The 25,000-nt window shown below is 45.9% G+C and overlaps 4 protein-coding genes across 4 annotated transcripts in view; 1 reads left to right on the top strand and 3 right to left on the bottom strand.

Moving 5' to 3' along the window:
• The window catches only part of pde6d (phosphodiesterase 6D, cGMP-specific, rod, delta), a 12,612-nt gene extending 8,316 nt beyond the window's left edge, over positions 1-4,296 (bottom strand). Inside the window, exon 1 of the mRNA XM_063200066.1 lies at positions 4,043-4,296. Coding sequence (XP_063056136.1) covers positions 4,043-4,092 — 50 coding nt within the window. The 5' untranslated portion in view covers positions 4,093-4,296. The remainder of the gene's footprint in view (positions 1-4,042) is intronic.
• An 837-nt stretch (positions 4,297-5,133) lies between these two features.
• On the bottom strand, positions 5,134-17,764 carry sass6 (SAS-6 centriolar assembly protein). The gene is made up of 17 exons (XM_063200065.1): positions 17,572-17,764; positions 17,266-17,326; positions 16,473-16,552; positions 15,764-15,868; positions 15,252-15,420; positions 14,567-14,644; positions 12,757-12,876; positions 12,051-12,242; positions 11,262-11,456; positions 10,537-10,626; positions 9,616-9,795; positions 8,871-8,952; positions 7,549-7,682; positions 7,173-7,301; positions 6,603-6,694; positions 6,408-6,502; positions 5,134-5,839 (listed from the first exon to the last, which is right to left on the bottom strand). Exons 1-17 carry the CDS (start codon positions 17,634-17,636, stop codon positions 5,763-5,765), a joined length of 1,944 nt encoding a protein of 647 aa, XP_063056135.1. The 5' UTR covers positions 17,637-17,764; the 3' UTR covers positions 5,134-5,762.
• A 290-nt stretch (positions 17,765-18,054) lies between these two features.
• trmt13 (tRNA methyltransferase 13 homolog) lies at positions 18,055-22,526 on the top strand. The gene is made up of 11 exons (XM_063200766.1): positions 18,055-18,193; positions 18,305-18,354; positions 18,561-18,627; positions 18,805-18,867; positions 18,985-19,054; positions 19,301-19,407; positions 19,579-19,752; positions 20,921-20,993; positions 21,365-21,439; positions 21,805-22,237; positions 22,340-22,526. The coding sequence occupies exons 1-11, from the start codon at positions 18,056-18,058 to the stop codon at positions 22,512-22,514; spliced, it is 1,425 nt and encodes a 474-aa protein (XP_063056836.1). The 5' UTR covers position 18,055; the 3' UTR covers positions 22,515-22,526.
• Positions 22,527-22,877: 351 nt separating this feature from the next.
• The window catches only part of lrrc39 (leucine rich repeat containing 39), a 6,106-nt gene continuing 3,983 nt past the window's right edge, over positions 22,878-25,000 (bottom strand). The window contains exons 7-9 of the mRNA XM_063200767.1: positions 24,472-24,624; positions 23,879-24,021; positions 22,878-22,945 (exon numbers count right to left, since the gene is read on the bottom strand). Coding sequence (XP_063056837.1) covers positions 22,878-22,945; positions 23,879-24,021; positions 24,472-24,624 — 364 coding nt within the window. The remainder of the gene's footprint in view (positions 22,946-23,878; positions 24,022-24,471; positions 24,625-25,000) is intronic.

Raw genomic sequence — 25,000 nt, 5'->3', positions numbered from 1 at the left:
CAGGAGGTACAACCGTATTTCAGACACACACACACACACACACTCTTCCACTTACCCTCATCTATGCACTGCACATTCATATTTCATGTATGACCCACTGCTACAGCCCCCCCACACACCTCCAGGTGTTCTCAGACACACTAGGCCAACATCAACCCATAACCTTTAAGAGTGTGGTTTTTTTTTAACATTCTATAAAAAGAATGCGTTCTATAACAATGCAAGATTCTAAAATTCCAAATTTTATTCAATGGCGCCCAGAATTCTATAGAACTTTCACTGCCCGAACATTCCCGTCACACCGGTGTGACGGTACACTCTTAAAGGATAAGGAACAGAGGCCTATTAGAAGAGGGTGTGTGCATCATCTAGAAAGGCAGCACAAAAGTGTGCATGCATCGTCTGGAAAGGCAGGCACATTCACTGACAGTAGTGTGTGTGTGCGTGTGTGTTTTGTTACTCCAGGGGGGTTGCATCAACTCCTTGTCGGCCATACCACAAGTGAGAGAGTGTGTGTGTGTGTGTGGGTGTGTGTGTGTGTTTTACTGCAGTGCTGTCCCACGAGTGTAAGTAGCTAGCCTGGTAGGCAGACAGCAGACACTGACAAACACGCACACAAACTAGACACACCCATCACACGCACGCACGCACACACACACATTCTAGACACAACCATCCCGCACCCAGACACACACACAGACACAGACACACACACACACACTTTCTCATCTCACTCCTCCTGTGTATGGTGGGCCACATGGTTGGGACTTGCGCTGTCTAACTTGCTGTGTTTCAGTAGAGCTAATGCACCGTCTTAGTTTTTATTCAGAGAGATAGCACAAATCACATCAGAGTAGCGGACTGGCTGAATTATTTCTCTCACTCACTCACACACACACACACACACACAGTCCCATCACTGGGACTTGGCTGCCACACACACACACACACACACACACACACACACACACACACACACACACACACACACACACACACACACTGGTCAACAATCGACACCGAGACACACCTGCACAGATGACCACCACCCTCCAGAGCAGTTGGCTATTTCTAAAGTAGTTCTATAGTCTATAGTAGTGTACAAAGGCAAAGTGCAGTGACTATGGCGTAGAGAAAAAATGCCTTCAAAGCCTTGGTATTAGGTTGTATTGGTATTGTAGGCTCACTGCAAATTTGACATAGCAAATGTCTAAAACAGGACACATTTGGGACCATGACACCAGAGAGAGTAGAGAGAGAGAGGTTCCATTGGCCCATTGTTTCCGGGTTCTATTATTGGGGGGGAAATCCCCCTTTAGGCAGACCTAGGCAGACCTGAGGACTGTTCTATTCAATGCTAGGAGCATTATGACACGCTCCTTTAGGCAGACCGGAACCTGGTCACGTTAGGTGCCCATAGAAACCTATAATGTTGGCATATCTCTATACTTAGAGAATCTCTGATGACACCCTTTCACAAGATAAAGGAGGTGTCAATTTTGACAAAATATGTAGTTACTGCACTTTGCCTTTGTGGGGCAGTATAGTGATACCTTAATATACGGCTCTGAGCTGCGGTGTCATGCAGGGTAACCGAGTGTATTTAAAGGTGCACTGTGTAGAATGGTGGCCAGAGTAGGTATTACAACTATGGTGGTCATAGAAAATGTGCTGGCAATTGCCAAATTTGATCTTTCCATGAATATTTCCTAAATAAACTAATATTTACCAGCATGTCCAAAGTACAGTAAGTTTTGCAGCTAAAAATGTCTATCTCTGGAAATTCAACCAAATCTATTGAGTGCTTCTTTATTTATGACTTCAAGACGTTCAATAGATTCCCTTGGGTACGTCACATCAATAGCTTCCTGCATTCCCTATGGTATTGGTTATTGATGAGGACAGTGGGCTAACCGACAGGACCACAAAGCTAAACAAGATGCAGCAGCAGAAATTTGAAAATTCAGACGTTTGATCACTGTTATTATACAGTGCTTCCAGGAAATACTGTATGGCCAATATGCAGTCTATAAATTGCAAACTTTTATTCATGACTATCAATCATTCTTATTACTGCCTTAATTCCAATTAGGCTGGGATTCCCTTGGCTTCCAACAGACACACATTCTCTCTCTCTCTCACACACACACACACACACACACACCTGTGGTTAGCGCCAGGCTATGTCGTGTGCAGGTGATGCTTCTTCTAGAAGCGACTCAGTTGATCTGCTTACCAAAGCTTGTTAGCGGGCGCGCACACACACACTAACACACACACACGGAATGGCCTCCCTTGATCCATTCAGAAACACCTGACGGAGAACACTGGCCCCACAAGCACGCACACACACAATGATGCTTCACACACACAGTAACTCTCAACCCCCCCCCCCTCTCTCTCACACACACACACACACACACACACACACACACACACACACACACACACACACACACACACACACACACACACACACACACACCTCCACCATGCTCCTTCTGAACCCCTAGGCCCATAGGAGCAGATTAGGGGTGTGTGGGGGGACTTGAGTACACACTACAGTGGGTAGCCTGGTGTGTGTGCGCGCACGCACGTGCACACACACACAATTGTCCATCTGGGCTTTAAGATCAGCTTAACAAACTCCACAGTCAGTGGGGAGCTGCGATCTGTGCACACAAATACACCAATCAACACACATACACAAACAGAGCCACTCGCAGACAAATGTCATGTTTAGGCGTTAGTATTGTTTCCCAAAGTAAATATTTGATTTGATTTGCAGTGTGCAGGCAAAGAGATATAATTTGTGCAGTAAGACAAGACTGTTGGCCATACGGCGTTAAATCCCTGCCCTTGCACTGTGAGGATTTAAGAATTACCGGCCCAATACTCAGCTCGCTCTTGTCCTGGAGAAGGTCAGGCGCGCCAGTGTCACCCCCCTTACTTCACCAAAGTTCCACAACGGACCCGAGACCCACCGATTTTAGGCACCGAATACATCATCTTAATAGTTCTACATACTCGCTCGAAACGGAACGAGCGCACCTTGAGGGCACGTGACCACTTTGCCTGCGGGTGCGATTATTCCGCGGGGCATTACCAAGACACTATTTCAGGAGGCCGAGAGAGATGCAGTTATGTAAGCGCGCGGTAACAGCTCGCGCCAGTAACTAATCTGGCACACTAAATTAGAGCAAGTAATTGGTAGACACCGGACATATTTTTTAAAAACACCTTTACTTTCTAAAGTAACAGACCACAATAAGCGCACAGCAGACACACGCAGCCCAGCATTCAAATGTCAAATAAGGGATAAAGTTAAGATGACACCACGTAACTAAATAAGAAAATGCAAAAACACTATCCCGTACTGTTCTCTAGTAATCAAGAAAGTTTGGGAAATGTGATTTTGAGTCCAGAGTAGCATCAGCACCGAAACGCACAGGGACATCAGCATCCGGCCAGCCTCCATCCCTACATCCAACTTTGAGAAGAAACGCCGGTGACCAGTTGACAAGTGAGCGCATAAACTCCTTCACCTGTCATTGCCAGATCATTTGATTAACACAAGTTAGCCAGCCATTCAATTTGAACTACCCACGCACAGACCAGAAACATACAGATATGAAAGTCTGAAAACCGACTAAAATACCTCGACCCTGCATGCAGGTTACATGAACTGCTATTATTTTCACAGTGGTTTACAATAAGTTGGATAACATTAGCCAGCTAGCAATTGTGACAGTTAGCTTGCTAACCTACAGAATGTGTGCCATGATCTTTTTAAGAGAAAATTGGTTAATATTTCACCACGGACAGGAAGTAACGTAACCACGTATCACCATGTACCATTTTGCAACGATGTGAGAACATTTGCATAATCTGCAGATGGGCCACCACGGAGTGCAAACTACCCTAGCCTGCTAAGGATATCATTTAGAGAACAAACTTACTGCTATCGAGCTAACGTAACTAGCTAGCTAGCTAGCTAAAGGTAGCAAACAGACCATCAGCTCGCATCAGTAGAGAAGGATACAGTTTAAAACCTTTCAGAATCTCCTTGGCTCTGTCTTCTTCTGAAGACATCGTTTCGGAAATCTTCAGACTGGTGTAGAAAACGCAGTACGCTGGAGGACTTCTAATAACGGCAAAATGAACCTATTGCGAAAGGATAATAAATCCTTTGACTTGCAGAACTAAATTCTCCGCTGTAAATGTAATGTTAATCTTGACGAGTCCTCCAGTTGATCCGCTAATCAACCTACCCTAAATAGAATTCAGTTTGGAATTGACATTTGGTTGACCAGTGAAATCTGAGCGTTTGCAAGAGACGAACGTAGCACGGCCAATCAAAATCGAGAGGTTGGACGTGTGGGAGGGGTTTGGTTGAGAAGGACGCGTCACCGATGGCAACCAGCTCCGTTTACAGTCGGCGCCACATAAATAGAAGTGTGTCCAGTGGAGGATGCTAGCCTGTTTCAGTATTCACCGCCACTCCTTATGGTTGGGAGGGGACAGCCAGTGACAGTCACAGAAGTCACCAGACTGCTATCGTTAAATAGCGTATTTTCTTTTGTATTATTGTTATATCAATGCCCACACTGACTGACAGATACCTGTCGCATGCCTATGGATGTCAGCTGCCATCCAAGGAGAAAGCAAACAAAGTTCACCTAACAGTCTCTCCTCATTTGTTTCTGTCATCTACTCTTGTTCTTCTCTACACTTCTCATATCCAGCAATATCCTTATGCACATCCCTACCCTCTCAATCCCAACTTTGCAGTACACCTAACTACACACAGTCCATGATCAGTTCCCAGGTGGTTACCACCCCCACCCCCCAAAAAAATCACACACACTCACCATCCCATCCCAGTGACTCCAGAAAAGAGCAACAATACTGGCTCCAAACACTAGAGGGAGGTATGTTTTTTTTCGTGTCACTATCTGGTCTGTCAGACCTAGCCTGGCGACGCCATCCATGTACTCCACCCAAAGATTTTGGCTCTGCACACACAGTCGGCTTTTCGCCCAGGCTATGTCAGACCCATTGTATAGAATAAATGGTCAGACCACATGCCCATGACTTTCAGGTTGAGGAACAGAACAGTTGGCCACACATGCGTCTGGTTGGACATTTGGTTTATTCACACTCAACTGTATAAAAGGTCAAAACATACACATATATACAAACAATATTCTAATAAGTTTGCCTTGTTGGCTAAATACATATTTACACACAAACACACACACACACACACCTCAGATTACAGGGATATTCACACTCACGCATTGATGAATTCTGTTAAGCCAAAAAAAAAAATCTAAAATCAATCATTCTTGCAAACTGATTTGATGGCAAATGATTTCAGGGATAAAAAAAAAAACACAGTTGAATAAATAACAAACACATCAAACATGTAAGGAAAGGAAATGTGGCTTTTGTTCATATTAAAGCACCATGGCTGTGTGTGACCTGACACTCGGCAGGCAGGCATGCACACACACGGCCCCGCACGCCCGCACATACACACGCACAGTGTAAACGTGGCTCGGTTTTGTGGGGTAAAGAGGTGTTTGTTGTCCGGGAATGTAAGTGGAGGGCACACGTGCGCGCGTGCGCATGCACACACACACACACACACACACACACACACACACACACACACACACACACACACACACACACACACACACACACACACACACACACACACACACACACAGGAAGGGGTGGGGGTTGTTCTATAGGCGTCATCCAGGGAAGTAGGCAGAGGGAACTGTCTGGCCCCCTCCAGGCTTGGCCTTACTGCCTGACGGCTTGGAAATGTCTGCAGAGGAAAGGAGAGGGGAGAGTGGAAGAGGAGGAGCGGAAAGGAGAGGACAGGAGAGGAGAGAATAGAGAACAGAGATGAGGAGAAGAAGAAAAGTTATTCAGTAAGTGAATTGTGCCAACAAACTTACGCATCCCATGGTGTGTGTGTGTGTGTGTGTGTGTGTGTGTGTGTGTGTGTGTGTGTGTGTGTGTGTGTGTGTGTGTACACTGATGTTCAAGAGAGAAGCGTGCTGGCGCCTGTTCCCGCACTTTATCCTGAGCCGGCTGGCGTGTTCATGCCCCAAGTCTGAGCATTCTGGAACCGCACAGCTGGTTCGCAATGCAAATCCAAAATAATAGTTTTTTTCTCTGCGAACCGTCACGACAACGTGGACATCAACAGCTTCATCCGGGTAAGTTAACACATGGTGATATACGGAAAAGTTCAGAGCCCGTTATGAATGGGGGAGGTTCATAGGTAGGTACTTCAGTTCCTAATGTAACTGGTGCGGGAACAGGCACCAGCAGCATTCTGGTCGGGCTGAAAACAGGACAAGAAGGATGTCGTGTGTGTGTGTGTGTACCTGTGTTTATGTTCATGGTGTTCAGTAGGCCTCTAAGTGGGATGCTGTCATCACGTCTCTCCAGGTACTTGGGATCCAGACCCACCGGCTCGCCACTAAACACAGTGACAGGATTAGGGTGATTTGCTGCATTTCATATCTGATACTTATCTACTGTTAAAGGGTTGTGTGTGTGTTTGTGTGTCTGTGTCTTACTTCTCCTTGTTGGCGAGGTGCGTGTGTGTGACTGGAGGGCTTCGCTCCACAGGGGACAGGGCAGATCTGGCACCCATGGGGTTAAACTGGACCTGTTGCATGGACACACACACACACACACACACACACACACACACACACACACACACACACACACACACACACACACACACACACACACACTTTGTCACAGGACATGCTAGCAGCCAAATAATATTTCAACAGTGTGCATGTGTGTGTGGATGTTCAATGAATGAACAAAGATTAAAAACTAAAAAACATAACCTTCTTGGCAGAGGTAAATAGCACATTCCAATGCATAAAGACGAACCACAAAATGAATCACAACCACTTATGGATTATCAAAATGTGAAGAATGTGATCATTCTGCATCAGGCTACGCAACAGAACTTCAAGAATGGCACAAGCCCTGGTGGAGGGAGGGGATGGGTTGATCAATGTGTGTCTGTGTGTGTGTGTGTGTGTGTGTGTGTGTGTGTGTGTGTGTGTGTGTGTATGTGTGTGTGTTTTTTGAAGAGGGGCGGTTGTGTGTTTGTGTCGTGTGTGTACCTTGAAGGGGGGGTGCGTGTGTGCTCCGGACGGGGGGTTGTTGAGGGTGGAGGTGATGGGGTAGCCAAGAGCAGGCGACGAAGAGGAATACACACCCACAGAGGAGAGAGGAAAACCCCTACTGTCACACTACAGAGAGAGAGAGAGAGAGAGAGAGAGAGAGAGAGAGAGAGAGAGAGAGAGAGAGAGAGAGAGAGAAAGACAGAGCGTGCACGCACACATGCGAGAGAGAGAGAGAGAGTTAAACAGTATTCTTGATTAGAAAAGGATTGAACGGATTGATTGGAATCAGACCATCTTCACACCACACACACACACACACACACACACACACACACACACACACACACACACACACACACTCTCCCTGGCCTACCGGGTTACTGGGGGCTCCGCCTACTCGCCGCCCGGCCATTCCCGATTGGCCTGGAGGCGTCTCGAACACGCCCCCTCCCTCTTGTCGCCGTGACAACTGGTTCTCATTCAGCTGCTTATTTAGCCATGTGATCACTGGAGGGAACACAGAGCAGAGAGAACACACACAGACACACACAGATACTGTCAGCAGAGATACTCTAGATCAGAGGTGTCAAACTCAAATTGACTGAGGGCCAAAATGAAAATCTGGAACGAAGTCGCGAGCCATAACTCCACAATCATTAACTAAAATTATGCATGCATGCTCTACATACTCATAGTTAGATTTCACATACACTCATTCCCATAATATTTGTTAGTTCAAATGTGTCTACACATCCTGCGACACAGCAAATTTCATGTTCAAGTCATACTAGGCTATACATTGATGGTGTATGTGGGCCAACTGTAATAGACTTTTGAAATGATCTCGCGGGCCCCCGGGCCTGAGTTTGAGTACATTTTAATATGTGACCTTGCCTCCTCCACTTGCCTCCTCCACTTGCTTCTCGTCATGATGACATCACTGACGACAGCATTATATTTCAATATCTTGCAAAAGCTCAATTGTAAAGTCTTTTTCTCATTTGCAATTGGGATGGTGAATGAAAAACAGTCCCTCAAAAGTTGTTGTGGCGAGGCTAACAGCTGGGAAACTTTATCGTTTTCTCCACGGAGGAGGGGCCAGGAGGCGGGACGAGGAGACAAGCACAAGTGGAGGAGGCAAGGTCACATATTGGGATGCACCCTTTGACATCCCTGCTCTAGAAAGAAAGAAGTCACTCTAGTTCTTTTCTGGTATCCACTTTCTGTCTGGGGAACGGCCCTTTAGGAGACCTTCGGAGTCCAGAGGTTGAGAATAAATGGATTCCCCTTAGCGCTGTAGATGGTTGTAGCGCACTTCTCGTGCAAACACCTCAAAACTAGAAGAAGAAGGAGGGGACAACGCCCCCTTAGGAGACTCGAGCACACACTTTTGCATTGGGTGGGCGGGTTTCGAAGCCTCTTTACGACTCCAACCTCTTTGCTGTAAGTACTAGAGCACATCACACACAATTAACTCCTGTATTGTGTTCCAATATTGTGTTGCCCTTGCCCTTGGGTTCAAGTCGGTTTAGACCTGTGTCTTAGATCAGCTGTAACAGACACTAGAAAACAATTTGGTTGCTCCAAATGTGCTTCTCATATCTTGGTTCTATTAGTAGGCTTCCTTTTATATGAATATATTGGCTGTAGTGTGTGTGTGGTTATGATGGTGTGTGTGTGTGTGTGCGCGTGTACCGTTCTCGTTGGTTTTCAGCACCTCTCTGCTCTCATCCAACTTCTGCACCGTCGCCTCCAACTGCTCTTTCAACTTAAACACCTGAAAACACACACACACACGGTTACAACTATGACAGCTGACAGACACGCACAGGTGGAAGTTCATGTGCACAAACACACGCACACAGCTCTGATGGCTGTGTATTCCTTGACCAAAACTACAGAAAAAAAATACAAAAATAGCAATGACTTGCAACAAATTTAGTTCTATATCGTTCCTCCTGAACGGTGCTTACAGCACATGGATGTCAGCGCACGGGACGTGCAGGACGAGTCTTAATAACAACAAATTCACTTGTGGCCTGGGTGACGTCACCCCGTGACCCCGTGACCGGGGTCAAAAGACCGGTGAACCCTTTAAGTGACCTCTTGGCAAGTCTTCTCGCATAGACTCTGAGTGACAGCCGAGCTCTGGCGGTCATCCGGAACTCATAGAACCGTGGTTATATACATAACCTACATTCTATGCACAGAAAGAGAAAAAAAAAACATTGCAGGCCACCCATCAAATCAACAATAGCAATGCTTCAATAACTTGCTGACTGACAAGTGGTTAGAATGGAACGCTGGATTTTGTCTCGCTCAGTTTGCTTGCAACTGGGCCAACTTACAATGCCACACCATGAGCATTCACACATAGCAGGGCAATAGAGAGCATGCACACATTGGAGTACACACACACACACACACACACCACACACACCTCTTGGTCCCGCTGCTGCAGCTGCGTCTGCGAGTGTGAGAGCTGCGTCTGTGTGTGCGTGAGTTTGTCTTGCGTCTCCTGCAGGTGTTTCTCCTGAGACACCATGACGCTGTTCTTCACCTTCATCTTGGCCATCAGGGCCTTCACGTCACCATGGAGACGCTTGATGATGCTGTTGGCCTAAACGGACACACACATACATTAAATAATGTATGTACACACAGCCCTACCGTGGCCTTACGGTAGGGCACTCGTCAACTATGCGGACGACCCGGGTTCGATTCCCGGCTCGGGTCCTTTGCCGGCCCTTCCCCGTCTCTCTCTCCCCACTCTGTTCCTGTCACCATATTCACTGTACTATCATAAATAAAGTCAAAAAGACAAAAAATAAAATAAAATAATGTACACACACACTAATGACAGAGCCTTCAACATTCCCATGAAGATCCTTGATGATCATGCTGCCTTGCACCAGTGGTTCCCAACCTTTTTTGCCTCGTGACCCCATTTTGACATCCCACATTTCTGGGGACCCCATACACATTTTTTCAACAACAACAACAACAAAAAACACGACTGATCTACGTAACTTGTAGGCGATTATACCAATAGATGTTATCTAAGTCTCTAAGATTGCATGTTGTGGTTCAATCAAAATATAAACTATTCATTATGTTATACAAGTAATATTTATCAGTGTTATTTTTTCACACTTGGACATTTCAGGCGACTCCTTTGTTGAAACACACACACACACACACACACACACACACACACACACACACACACACACACACACACACACACACTCTCTTAAATAACAAACGCACAATAATCCCATACACACAAACACACAAGAGACGCGTAATGATGCTGTTGAGCAGCAAACATGCATGCACATAAAAACACACACATACACACCTTAATGAGTTCCTCAGACAGGGACTTGACTGTGGTCTCCAGCTTGTCAATCTGATGTTGCTTACTCTCCGCATTGCCCTCCACCGACACCTGAACACACACACACGCACGTATGCACGCGCACAAAATTGAATGAAAGTTCTATTCGGTGGTGGATCAGCGTGTAATACATTATTGTTACAGTGGCGTTACTCGTGGTATATAGGTGTACATGTAGCTGGACATTGAGACTTGGGAGAATAACTCTCCTAATCAATTAATCGTAAGTCGATTGATATGGTCAATCAACTAACAATTAATGAATTTATTGCTATTTGCATCCCTAGTATTGATCGTGTTGTGTCATCTAGTTGTGATCTGATGGCATGCATGTGTACGGTATGGGCTTAGTGAATGGTGTGCGCGCGCGTGTGTGCGTGTGTACCTTCTGCTGCGTCGTGTGTGTGTGTGTGTGTGTGTGTGTGTGTCTTCTGCTGCTGGGCGGCCTCCACTGCGTCGTGTGTGTGTGTGTGTGTGTGTGTGTGTGTGTGTGTGTGTGTGTGTGTGTGTGTGTGTGTGTGTGTGTGTCTTCTGCTGCTGGGCGGCCTCCACTGCGTCGTGTGTGTGTGTGTGTGTGTCTTCTGCTGCTGGGCGGCCTCCACTGCGTCGTGTGTGTGTGTGTGTGTGTGTGTGTGTGTGTGTGTGTGTGTGTGTGTATGTGTGTGTGTGTGTGTGTGTGTGTGTACCTTCTGCTGCTGGGCGGCCTCCAGTGCGTCGCGCGTGTGTGTGAGGAGTGTGTCCTTGTCTCTGGTCTCCTGCTCCAGGACGGCCAGGCGAGTGTGTGTCTGACTCAGCTGACGCTCCTTAGAGTGACACTCCTCATCCAGCGCGCTGTTCTCGCTCCGTAACACACACACCTGCTGATGCACTCGCACACACTCCTACAAAACACACACACACGAATATCATTAATACACATTTCTCATCCAGACCACTGTTCTCATTGTGCAACACACACACACACACACTTTTCAACTGAAACTCAACTGAATCAAAACGTCTACCATTACATTTTCATGACTTTTTGAATTTGAATGAATTTTGCATTCTACTAAGACTAAATATGAAATGTGACCCCGTTCAACCCTATGGCGTGACAGTTTTTAACCATTCAAAGTACTGTCAAGGCATTTATTTTAACATGCAGAAGTATTAATTTGGAAATTATCATTAGACTAATGACACATCCACAGCACATCCACACACATCCAACACTCTGCTGCCACACACACACACCATACTCACTCTCACTCACTCACTCACTGCCACACACACTCCATTATACTGACTCTCACTCCAAAAGACACACACAGACACACACAGACACACACAGACACACACACACACACAGACACACACACACAGACACGCACACACACGCACACACACGCACACACACGCACACACACGCACACACACGCACACACACGCACACACACGCACACACACGCACACACACGCACACACACACACACCTCCTCGGCGGTGGCCAGTTTGGCCTTGAGTTCGCGCAGCGTGGCCTCATGTCTGTACTTTTTGTCGGTCAGCTCCCGATTGGCTGTCTCCAGCTGGGAGAGGCGGGACTGCAACGCCTCGCTGCTCCTCTGGTGGGCGCTCTCCAGCTCTGCACGCAACGCTTCCTTCTGCTCACACAGACGCGCCTGGGCCTACACGCACAGACATTACACACACACACACACACAATTAATTTTTCAGCACCACACACAAAGCCTCCTTCTGCTCACACAGAGGTGCCTGGGCTTACACACACACACACACACATTAAACAGACATACGCACACATTAAACAGACATGCGCACACACATTGAACAGACACACACACACATTTAGGAACTCTAAGGAGCTCCACATTTAGGAACTCTTAGGAGCTCCACAGGCAAGGCCAGCCTCCTTCTGCTCACACAGACGAGTCTGGGCCTACACACACACACACACACACACATTAAAGCAGGGGTGTCAAACAAAAGGCCCGGGGGCGGGCCGCCAAATGGTTTAGTCCAGTGCCAGATGTGTAGACTGAAAAAAAAAAAAAAAAACAATATCTCAAAAAGAAATAAATCTCTTGCCCAGTACATGGCAATACAACACCGCAGAGGTTGTGAAATTACAGTAGGTGTGTGTGTGTGTGTGTGTGTGTGTGTGTGTGTGTGTGTGTCTACCTCAAGAGCCTTCTCCCTCTCTGCGCTGAGGTCGTGTGTGTGTCGCGTGGTGAGAGAGGTGGTGTGTGTGCTCCATTCCGATCGCAGCTTGTCCAGCTCTCTGCTCTTCTCTGCCAGAGTCTAAACAAACATACACACACAACATAAGAACATATTTAAAGGGACACTGTGCAGGAAATGGTCAAAAAAGGTACTGCAACTATGCTGTTTATTGGGGGCTGCCTATTGCCAATTTTGTTCTTTACATGAAAGTTTACTAAGTAATAAACAAATATTTTCTAGTATGGTCCAAGTACAATCATTTTTGCAGCTAAAAATGGCTATTTTTGGAAATCCAAAATGGCGAACCATGGAGAAGATCCCACTTTTCATGAATGAAAATTGCAATTTTTGCAGTCATAATGAATACTTAGAATTTGATGGTGGTGGTAAGTATTCGTGAAAAAGAAAGAAGCATGCAACATTAATACTATACACATACACACACACACATTAACCCATTGACGCCGGTTGTTGCGTTACGCAACATTGGCCCTGACGCCGGTTGTTGCAAAACGCAACATTATTGACTTTTCAATATTATCAAGACGCATGGGAGATGCAATGCACAATATTTTGTTCAAATACACAAGAGGTGGGTGTTCTCGATTTTTTAAAGATCATGTGGCAAAAAAAAGTTTTTATTTGTCGACAAAATTGTCAAATGAAATCAACCATGCTTGCTTCTGCAGACGTGGGTTGTTTAGCCATTTCACACAGGTAAAAAGGCTGTGGTTCGCGAGACACGCTGTTACAGTGAACGTGATGTTAAGTTGAAAGGTAATGAAGAGATTTCAATCGAGGAAAGGAAATATGATTGAAGACCCTTTAGATAGAGATCAGGAGTGTGGTTTGCCGCGGCCGCATGAAGAGGTAGGCGAGTGGCTTCCAAATAGACAGTCAGTTAGATTTCCCCCCCGACGTTACCAAAAGTTCACTCCGACACTCGGGGCGATTGGCGAAGGTGCCAATATCTGAGGAAGCACGTCCTTTAGATATAGGCCTATTTCAGAATATTTTCACTGAGGAACTTACGGATATGGTGATAGCCTATTGGTGAGGCAGACAACGGTAGACATGCGGATTATAGACGCGCGGCCACACATCCAGCTCAAAGTGGAGCCCCGTCTCAAAATAGGATGAAATTGCTCATCTGTCTCTGCATAACGTTGGGAGGAATAAAACGGCCATACTCGCCGGTGGGAGAGCAAGTGGCTGTATTAGACAAATGTCCCTCGATTTGGCAGAAATGACTGCCTAATAATTATAATAATGATGATTATTATGATTTAGTTATAGTCAGCTATTGTAACAGTAGCAATAGCAAGTAGCCTAATAGCCTATAATAAATAGCAGCATCAAGCATTATCCTGACAGCACATGAAACTTTTTTCAATCATTTGATTATGAGATATGATTTTTTTAAGGAATATGTGATAGTGTTAATGCTGAATGAGCATAATCCCGTGAAAGCAGAGGATTTTACCTTTTAAATGCAATCTGTCCCATGTCCCTATGTGTTCCAGAGGCTGAGATATTGAATTTCTCATAGGAGTTTCCTACCATTTTTTCTTATCTCAAAAAACCCTCAGGCATTGGGGACCTTTTCTAAAAACGGGCTCAGGCGCCAATGGGTTAAGGCAGTGAAATCCTCCTCAGTCACACACACACAGACACTAAACACAACAACCAACACACAAGCATGTACGCACGTCGCGCGCATGTGTGCATATGCGCAGGCGTGCGCGCGCACACACACACACACACCTACCTGTTGTGTGAAGCTGAGCTGTCTGCTGAGATCCTCTTCAGTCTTCTTTAGCTTCTGCTCCAGCTGCAGCTTCTCCTCCTGACAACACACACACACACACACACACACACACACACACACACACACACACACACACACACACACACACACACACACACACACACACACCAGTGTGAGAATGGTGTACTGAAGCATTTGTGCATGTGTGTGTACGTTCACCTTCATGGTAGCGAGGCAGGTCATGCCACTGCATGTGTGTGTCACTGTGTGTGAATGTTTTTTGAGTGTATGTAAAGTCTAGGGCTGTCCACGACCAAGGATTTTGTTGGTCGACCAAAGGTCGTCATTTACTCCGACTAATTGATCTGTATCCTTTTCAAAAACAATCCCATGTTTTAGAGCTCCTTCCAAACATGATCAACATAACTTCTATCCTTGTCAAACAAATCACCAACACGTCTTCCTTTGTCACGCCCTTCAAGTTAAGAGTCCTGAAAGCACTTTGACGAGACGCTTTTTTTTTTTTTTTTCTCCGCTGCGACCAATGGGTTCGGTCGACTAGAATTTTTTTTGGTCGACCAACGATTAGTCGATTATTTGCGGACAGCCCTAGTAAAGTCATGGGAAGAAGGTGTCAATCAGTGTGTGTGTGTGTGTGTGTGTGTGTGTGTGTGTGTGTATTCACCTTCATGGTTGATAAGCAGTTTGCCAGGAAGGTCTTGATCTGCGTGTCGTTGCCGTGCAGCAGTTTGAGTGACAGGTGAGTGAGGTGCTTGAAGGGGTTGGTCTCCACCACGTTAAGACTGGCGGGCCCATGGTCCAATGAGGACGCACACAGCAGCTGCAGCAGGAACCTGCAGGGGATGGAACCACAGGAACCACTTAAGTTCTAGTGAAGAACCACAGGAATTTACTTTTTTTATAAACAATTGCTCAACTTGTAGGTCAGAACATCATGTTGTCATTATCCTTTTCAGAGACACTAATGTAGCAGCTATGACTGTGTGTGTGTGTGTGCGTGTGTGCGTGTGTGTGTGTGCGTGTGTGTGTGTGCGTGTGTGCGTGTGTGTGTGTGCGTGTGCGTGTGCGTGTGCGAACGATGTCCGTGTACCTATAGTTGTCCTCGTGCATTTCACCATGGCATTGCTGCAGTAGGTCTGTGTGTGTGTGTGTGTGTGTGCGCGCGTGTGTGTGTACCTGGGGTTGTCCTTGTCCTGTTCAGTAAGACACTGCTGCAGTAGCTCTGTAAATCTCTGGGGGAACGAAGAGAAATCCACCAACAGCCCCTGCTGTACCTTCAGACTACACACACACACACACACACACACACACACACACACACACACACACACACACACACACACACACACACACACACACACACACACACACACACACACACACACACACACACACACACACACACACGGCAATACATTAGCTGTTTACATAAATTAGATGCCATGTAGATGTGGATCTAAGATTAGTAGGTGTAAAAGTAGATGTTACATCACTGAGTATAATAACCACATACTTATCAGTTGTGTTTAAATACATTAAATCTTCATGTGGTGTCCTGATCACAGTGTCTAGTAAACTAAATTAGTCATTCATCTTGTCTTCATGATCTTTAGATAGCTAAAGTAGATCTTTGTGCGAACTCTCTCCTGATCACTGCTAGTGCTAGTCTTCATATGGTCTCCTGTCCTGATCATCCAGAGTACTAAACAATAGTCCTCATAGTCTTCTTCACTGTTTGTGTGTTGTCCTCCTGATCAAGTTATGTAGATGCTTCATGTGGCCAGGCCTCCAACTGATCAACCTGATTACTTTCATTTATATCTCATCTGGTATTCTGATCATTAGTGTCTAGTATTCTAAACACATCTAGCCCTCTTCTGATTACCTCTGGAAGTCCTCTTCTGAGATGGAGAGGTTGTAGAGGAAGAAAAGGTCCGCATCATCAGTCAGGCGTACCAGCAGCTCCTGCGGACACGCACGCGCACACACACACACACACACACACACACACACACACACACACACACACACACACACACATCACTGTATGATAAATTCACAGTTTTAGTTCTAGATCACTGTGACAGCAGGCACACATGCGCAGTTCTGCATTTCTGGTCACCACATTTAGCATCCAACTCCTGTAGACAACGGGCACAAACAGGTACAGGTCTGCATCATTATACACCCTGTTTCACTCGACATGCATCCTCTCATACGGGTGAGGTTGCCATGGTCTAGTGGGGTGACCGCAGCCTAGTGGTTAAGCAGATGCTCTTTAGATCAGAGGGTTGTAGGTTTAAATCCCACCATTCCACTCCCTACCTCACTCCATGGCTGAGGTGCCATTGGGCAAGGCACCTAAATCCTGACTGCTACAGGGACTGTAACCAATTGCCCTGTGCTTGACTAACTCTATAACTGTAAGTTGCTTTGGATAAAAGCGCCAGCTAAATGTAATGTAGAACTAATGTAATGCAATGCCGTTTGCATCGATGGTCGCCATTAAGCACCTGGCGTCGCAATGGGCTGTTGCAGAGGCTTACCTAGCGACCTGCTTCAAGCCTGACATCTAATCACTGATCAGCCTCATTGGTGATCAATGAATGAATGAATGTATTGTCATTGTACAGGTACAATCAAAGGCATCTTCAGAGGAAAGAGAGTTTCATACTTACCCTTTTTGGAATCGGATTAGAAGTAAACTGGAGCTCAACAGATAATCGGATAGTAGAACGCCTGCAAAACAAAGTGCAAAGAGTTCATGCATAAGTTAGTGACCAGTCAAAACTAGTGCATGAAATACATTTGATGACAAGCAGCCAGAAACAGTCAGTGTGCCTGCTGTGATTGGGGCCTTTAAACAGCTGCAGGTGAAAGAACCTGTCACGACGGAATGGATGAACTCCTGATGAGAGCAACTGGGCTTGGCAACATCGAGCTAGGAAGCTAACACAGTAGACAACAAAGCTGACATTACATACCTGTCGTCGCTGTCTTTACATTTAATTTGCACTTGTAACCTCTTGTTGAATAGTATCTCCGTCATCGTTGTTTCATATTCTCCGAAAGTATGCACAAAAATGATTGAACAGCACCGATTCGTTTAGTAAATCTGTAACATATTCGAGTTTGGCGCCTCTGTCCCGCGAATGGCCGTTGTGGACGAATGTTGAAAGGCGGAAGTTACGAACACGTCACTCATATGCGCTGTCTGGAAGCAACCGATGTTTTGGAAGAGAATAAAATGTGATTTCTTGGTCGTTTTAACCCTTGTTTGAAGACTAACCACATATTTAAATAGCACGAAATGTGTCCATATGCACCATTACTTGTCAATGTCTAATATGGCCTTTTACTTCTCGCAGAGCTTTCTGTTTGCTGTAACTGTTACTGTTGGCAACCGCTAGCCACGCGCTTTGTTTTCAGTTTTCATCGATGACGTCTAATACATGTGCCGAGAAGAACATGGAGGCTACCGTTGTGGCAGATGGCGTGGCTGGACCTCTACCTGGCAGATGTGCCTATTTTGTGGAAAGGAAGAAACGATACTGTAAAATGGTGGCTGGTAGCGGTAAAACATACTGTGGGGAGCACGCTAACTCCGTAAGTGCGCTTTGCTGCGTTGTAAACAATGCCAAAACTCAGATACAGAAGCGCGAGGACATCTGATTTTCCTGCTGACCCTTCTTCATGTGTTGTTTTGTTATTGACTAGGATGCAGGGGGTGACAGGAAGAGAATCCCTTGTCCTCTGGACCCCAAACAGTAAGCATGTCACTATCATCATTATCATGCTTTTGTACAGGCTCTGCAGCATACAAGATCTTTCACTCCAAGAACCATTGCAATGTCATCGTGTGTGTGTGTGTGTGTGTGTGTGTGTGTGTGTGTGTGTGTGTGTGTGTGTGTGTTTGTGTGTGTGTGTGTGTGTGTTTCACGGTCATTGACTGTTAACATTCTGTCACTCACAGCACAGTGTATGAGGACAGTTTGGCAAAGCACCTGAAGAAGTGCAACTCAAAAGAGAAACCCAAACCTGTAAGAACACACACACACACACACACACACACACACACACACACACACACACACACACACACACACACACACACACACTAAACACATGTATGTCAATGTAACTTAACTAGAATAGGCCTACTGATGCCAACCACGACCTCCTCTCACTGCCTCTCTCTCTCTCTCTCTTTCTCTCAGGTGTATTTTGTCAAAGACATTAACACTGGGCCAGTTTGTGATGAGGACACTGTTTCAGACGAGGTAATTGTGCGTGTGTGTGTTTGTGTGAAGCTCAAAGATACCCAGTACTAAATTTGATCGTTCATTCTAGCGATAATGCTGTGTGTGTGTGTGTGTGTGTGTGTGTGTGTGTGTCAGGTGCCTCTGGCAGACTACTCTGCTGAGAAGATGGACAGACTACTTCAGAAACTCAGACAGGCCGTCAAAGGTATGTCACACACACACATACACACACACACACACACACACACACACACACACACACACACACACACACACACACACACACACACGTCAGACCATTCTTGCCTATAATTCAGATGTCACAACGTGTGTGTATGTTTGATACGCAGGCAGAGTGTTCTGACTAGTAAGTGTGTGTGAGGTTTGAATGTTTTGTCTTGTTGTGTTCTCAATAGTGTGTGTGCGTGTGCATGTGCGTATGTGTTGTCAGGTCTGAATGTGAGCCACAGGCAGAGTGTTCTTTCCCACGATGCCTTACATGACGCCCTCAACGACCCCAAGAATGGAGATTCTGCCCTCAAACACCTCAAGCAGCAGGTACACACACACACACACACTCACACTCACACACACACACACACACACACACACACACACACGCTAGTGCCCATGGAGGAAACGGTGTCTCTGAAGTGTTAATTGTGGTCATTCAGGCATTATACATGCACACACAGGTGTTCATGGTGTGTGTGTCTGTGTGTGTTTCAGGCATCTCTACTAGGCAACATGGAGCGTGTGTGTGTGCTGGGCTCCAAGAGGTGTGTGGTTGAGTTCGGAGCTGGGCGGGGCAAGCTCTCCCATTGGATACACGCTGCCGCCACTCAAGAAACACAAGACAACCTCCACTTCCTACTGGTGGAAAGGAGCACCACACGCTTCAAGGTACACCTCTCTCTTTCTCACACACACACACATACACGGGTGGTTGACGTTTAAGGGCGTAACGCCAAAAAAAAAAAAAGTTTTTCCAATTCCTGAAAAAATTGATTGAAAAAAATTGGAAAAAAAATTACGAAAAATAAAGCACTAGTCATTTTGCCTGATTTTTGCCATTTTTGAGAAGATGTGTCCTGCATCAGCACATTGCATAGGCATGTCACACCGCAGGAAAATGAAGTCGCACCACTGGAAGTTCACTTTATTATGGCCATTTTAATCCTTTTGTATACATGGCTGACATCTCAGCTCATGCTAACTTGATGATGATATTGTGTTTGATCTCAATATGTGTTTTCATTTATAAAAAACTTTTTTTCCTTCTATAAGAGCAGTCACACCACAGGACACAATAAAATGAACCTAAGCATTGCGTGACAGAAACATTGCAATATGAAGACATATTAAGAGGTTAATAGTCACCTTAAACTTCCAAAGCACTCTCCAATAACTGAGGTACTGACTGGTTAGGAGCCAGTCTTTAAGACCCTTGTAGTTGGCCTTGCAGCTGCCCGTTCACAAACACTGACATACATGTCACCCCACAGGACGCAATTTGTGTTACGAAATTGAACTTGTAGTTAATATTACTGTCTTGAGTTTTTTTCACATTCACATATCTTAATATTAAGTTAATATTTATGCAATCATGCCAAATGCTTCATACATTATTCAAATGTTGTTGGTTAATTTATATATATATAATATTCCAGGTTTCATTAATGTTACAGTCACACCGCAGGATATTTGACATATAAACCTTTACATAAATCTTAACAAAAATATTTCTTCTCATCTAAGAGTAATATGAAACATAATGTATCACATCTTCTTTCATTGACATTTGTTTTTTAAAGGAAAAATAACTGTTTTGTAGGTTTTTAACCAATGTTACGAAAAAACAAGGCGTCACGTCCACCACCCCCACACACACACTATTCATATTACAATATCATCCTCTGATTCCACACTACACACGGAAACTCAGCCAAAAGTGAGGTAACTGAGGTGTGTGTGTGTGTGTGTGTGTGTGTGTGTGTGTGTGTGTGTGTGTGTGTGTGTGTGTGTCTGTGTCTGTGTCTGTGTCTGTGTCTGTGTGTGTGTGTGTGTAAAGGTGGATGGCAAAAATAAGGGATCAGACTGCACGTTTGAGAGGCTACAGGTGGACATTCAGCACTTGGACCTGAGTGAGTAACACACACACACACACACACACACAAATAACTACATGTATGGACCTATAAACAAATACCATGTTTTCATTTCACTCTTTCCTTAACATTTTATTAACATGGCACATTTACACTCATTTACAGTGTGTGTGTGTGTGTGTCTGTGTCTGTGTCTGTGACTGAACCTGAGTCAATAGAAAATTACACTTCAGTCTTCTAACATTTTATGAACAAGACTCATTTTGCTGTGTGAGTCTGCGTGTGTGTGCACGTTCAGTTGCATGTGTATAACGTGTAAAGGTGTGACTGTGTTTGCTGTGTGTACATGCTTGAGTGACATGAAGGTATAAATGTGTGTGCGTGTGTACGTGTTTGTGTGTGTGTAGGTAAGGTCCCGCTCCTTCAGGACAAGAGGCTGCCCGTGGTTGGTGTTGGAAAACACCTGTGTGGAGGAGCCACAGGTAATCACACGCACACATAGATATACACACACACATACATAGAGAAGCATAGAACACACACACACACACACACACACACATATTCACCTGTTTGCAGCAGCGACAGGTAATCACTCGCACACATAGAAAAACACACACACACACACACAGACACAGATACATTATCCACGTTTGTGGAGCAGCAACAGGTAGTACTTCACCTCCTCACAGTCACACAGAGGTAAACACACACATAGACAGATACATATTTATACACACAGATAGCCCCTCCTCTTTTCTCTCACTGCTTCATTTTGTTTCTCAATCCATCACCTTCACATCTCTCTCTCTCTCTCTCTCTCTCTCTCTCTCTCTCTCCTCCACAGACTTGGCTCTGCGTTGCCTGTTGGAGAGATCCAGTTCCGCTGCTGCTGCTGCTGATGATGATGATGATGATGATGATGCCGAAGAGCAGCCGGCTAGTAAGCGCTTGAGGGGGGAGGCGGGGCATGTGGACCTATCGGCATGGCAACCCCGGGTGATTGGCGTGTGCATCGCCCTCTGCTGCCACCACCGCTGTGACTGGAGGAGCTACGTGGGGCAGGACTTCTTTAAGGGGCGTGGCCTAGGGCCGGCAGAGTTCCGAGCCTTCACGCGCATGTCCAGCTGGGCCACCTGCGGCATGACGGCCAATCACAGAGCAGGACAGACAGAGGGCAAAGGAGTCACAGAAGGGCCCGACAAACGACAAGTAGAAGAAGAACAAGAGGAAGAGCATGAGGAAGAAGAGATGGAGAATATTCCGGAGAGCCTGAGCAGGTCAGTTGAGCCTCTCACTCCTCTAATGTCAATTAGAATTTAGCAGCATTTGGCTTCTCCTGTCATTCCTTTACGTGTCTGTGTGTGTTTGTTTGTTTTCAGCATGAGCGTGCAGGAGCGAGAGCGGATCGGCCGGCTGTGTAAGCGCTTGATTGACGAGGGCCGCGTTCAATACCTGAAGAGCCGTGGCCAGGAGACGGGACTTAGCTGCTACATCGGTGATGACATCACTCTGGAGAACACGCTGCTCACCGCGGTACCCGAGCCATCGCTATAGTAACCTGTCACTATAGCAACACCACACCAACGCAGCAACAATGCAGAGGCAAGAGGATGGAGCTGGATGACGTCATCAAAAAGGGACGGTGTCTCTCAGATCGATGTTTTATTACGATACGCAGCTGGTAAACGAGTCCAAAGAGCAAAGACTGTCCAGTCAGAGACTATTGAGACTATTGAGACTAAAGAGACAGAAACACTGAAGAGTTACAGAGTTCATGTCTAGTCGGACGCCACAGGAAGTAGAGGACAAGAACATGGCCGCCGCCACACAAGAAAGGGGAAGGACAGGACACAGACTCAGCTGCTGACGCCTGTGACGTGTGTGTGTGTGTGTGTGAGAGAGTTTGCGAGCCAGCAGCTACACGTCACACGCTCCCTCCAGGTTGACATTCAGCACGGACGTAAACGTGGCCTGGGACTCTGCCTCTGCAACACAAACATGCACACACAGACACATGCAAACACACACACACACACACACATGAAAACGCATACAGGCACAGATATGAAAGCACACACAAAAACGCACACACATGAAGATGAAGACACGCACGCACGCACGCACACACACACACACAGAGTCATTATAGTTCAAAACATGTAAACATTGTGACAAAAAGCTGTGCAACATCACAGAGGAACACATTACAACATGTTAAACTGACATGAACGTCAGCAAGAACATAATCCCAGTGCAATACATACTGTACATCAACCAATAAACACACACGCACAGTCTCATGTGCGCACCATGACTTTTAACACGTTTGTGTGAGTATTTCGAGCTCAGCAAGACCTCTCTAGCGAGAGGTAGAGGTGTGTATGTGTGTGTGTGTGTGTGTGTGTGTTACCTGTGTGTGCTGTGCACATTGAGAGCAGCTGGACCTTTCTTGAGGGCCTCTCGTATATAGAGGTCTGTGCGCGTGTGCGTTTTATATCTGTGTGTGCAGTGCACATTGACAGTAGCTAGCTCTCTTCTGGGACTTTCGAATGTATAGGTGTGTGTGTGTTATCTGTGTGTGCGGTGCACGTTTAGAGCAGCGAGACCTCTCTTCGGGGACTATCGTATGTAGAGGTGTGTGTGTGTGTGTTATCGGTTTGTGCGGTGCATGTTGAGAGCAGCGAGACCTCTCTTCGGGGACTCTCGTATGTAGAGGTGTGTGTGTGTGTGTTATCGGTTTGTGCGGTGCATGTTGAGCACTGCTAGACCTCTCTTCCGGGACTCTCGTATGTAGAGGTGTGTGTGTGTATGTGTTATCGGTTTGTGCGGTGCATGTTGAGCACTGCTAGACCTCTCTTCGGGGACGTGTGTGTGTGTGTGTTATCGGTTTGTGCGGTGCATGTTGAGCACTGCTAGACCTCTCTTCCGGGACTCTCGTATGTAGAGAGTCATGAAGTCGCGTCCCCACAGCTCTCGGTCGTCCTCTTCTTCCGGGACCTCGCTCTCCACCTCTGGCAATGTCACTTCCAACGTCAGAGGGTTGTCTCGGAAGTTCACAAACCTGAACAGACACACACAGGAAGGTTTTTGTTTAATGACTTTGCGATTATGAATGAATGAGTAAGGAAGGATACGACTTTATCTTATTTTTTGAAAACCTTTTTAATTGATGTTTATTATTGCGGTTGTATATGATTTTTTTTTATTATTCCTTTATTGTTTTTTTATTGTTATGATTGGTGTGTGTGATTTGAACTATTAAAGCAGCAGATGTTACACCCACACCTGCTATATCCTTTACTTTGTTGTTAGTTACTACGTGTATTAGTGTGTGTGTGTGTGTGTGTGCAGGGCAGCCAACGGGGGGACAAACGGGTATGTTGTCCTGGGCCCAGAAATGGGTTGTCTTGTGATTGTATCTGCAAACTATGAGACGGTGGGGCCCTTCCTGATGGCTTTGTCCTAGGCCCAGGCAAACCTGTCAGTGCCCTGTGTGTGTGCGTGTGTGTACCGTAGGTTGCTCATGTCCTCCATGACAGACGGTATGTCCCTTAGCTTGTTGCTTGTGAGTACTAGCGTGTCTAGCGAGGCCATGCAGCTGATGTTGTCAGGAAGACGCTCCAGCCCATTCCTGTGAAGCCACAGAGTATGCAGCTTCTCCATCCTACACACACACAATACACAGACATATTCATATGCACACGCATATAGTATATAATATACCTGATGTAGGAATAGATCATGTTGTATATTTGGGCCCATTTTTAGTCTGTGTGTGTGTGTGTGTGTGTGTGTGTGTACTGTACTTGTGTATATACTTTGCCAGGTTTTCCAAGATATTAGACCCCATCTTCAGCCTGTGTGTGTGCGTGTGCCTGTACTGTGCTGTACTGTGCTGTACTGCAGGCTACTGTACTTGTGTATATCCTCTCGCAGGTTTCCAAAATATTTGACCAAATATTTTGTGTGTGTGTGTGTTGTACTTGTGTATGTCCTCTGGAAGGTTTTCCAAGATATTAGACCCTATGTTTATTGTGTGT

Source organism: Engraulis encrasicolus, chromosome 6, assembly GCF_034702125.1.
Source record: "Engraulis encrasicolus isolate BLACKSEA-1 chromosome 6, IST_EnEncr_1.0, whole genome shotgun sequence".
In the NCBI taxonomy this organism is placed as follows: Eukaryota; Metazoa; Chordata; class Actinopteri; order Clupeiformes; family Engraulidae; genus Engraulis; species Engraulis encrasicolus.
Note: the sequence above shows the minus strand (reverse complement) of the source record. Positions and strands in the feature narration are given on the sequence as shown.

What these genes read in the sequence shown, in the direction of transcription:
- sass6 (XM_063200065.1), bottom strand. Translation starts at nt 17,636, where the DNA reads ATGACGGAGATACTATTCAACAAGAGGTTACAAGTGCAAATTAAATGT. An exon ending in AGAGGGAGAAGGCTCTTGAG is followed by an intron (nt 12,243 to 12,756) that starts GTAGACACACAC and finishes CTGTGCGTGTAG; the next exon opens with GCCCAGGCGCGTCTGTGTGA. An exon ending in GCGGAGCCCCCAGTAACCCG is followed by an intron (nt 7,302 to 7,548) that starts GTAGGCCAGGGA and finishes CTCTCTCTGTAG; the next exon opens with TGTGACAGTAGGGGTTTTCC.
- trmt13 (XM_063200766.1), top strand. Translation starts at nt 18,056, where the DNA reads ATGGAGGCTACCGTTGTGGCAGATGGCGTGGCTGGACCTCTACCTGGC. An exon ending in AGGACACTGTTTCAGACGAG is followed by an intron (nt 18,868 to 18,984) that starts GTAATTGTGCGT and finishes TGTGTGTGTCAG; the next exon opens with GTGCCTCTGGCAGACTACTC. An exon ending in ATTCCGGAGAGCCTGAGCAG is followed by an intron (nt 22,238 to 22,339) that starts GTCAGTTGAGCC and finishes GTTTGTTTTCAG; the next exon opens with CATGAGCGTGCAGGAGCGAG.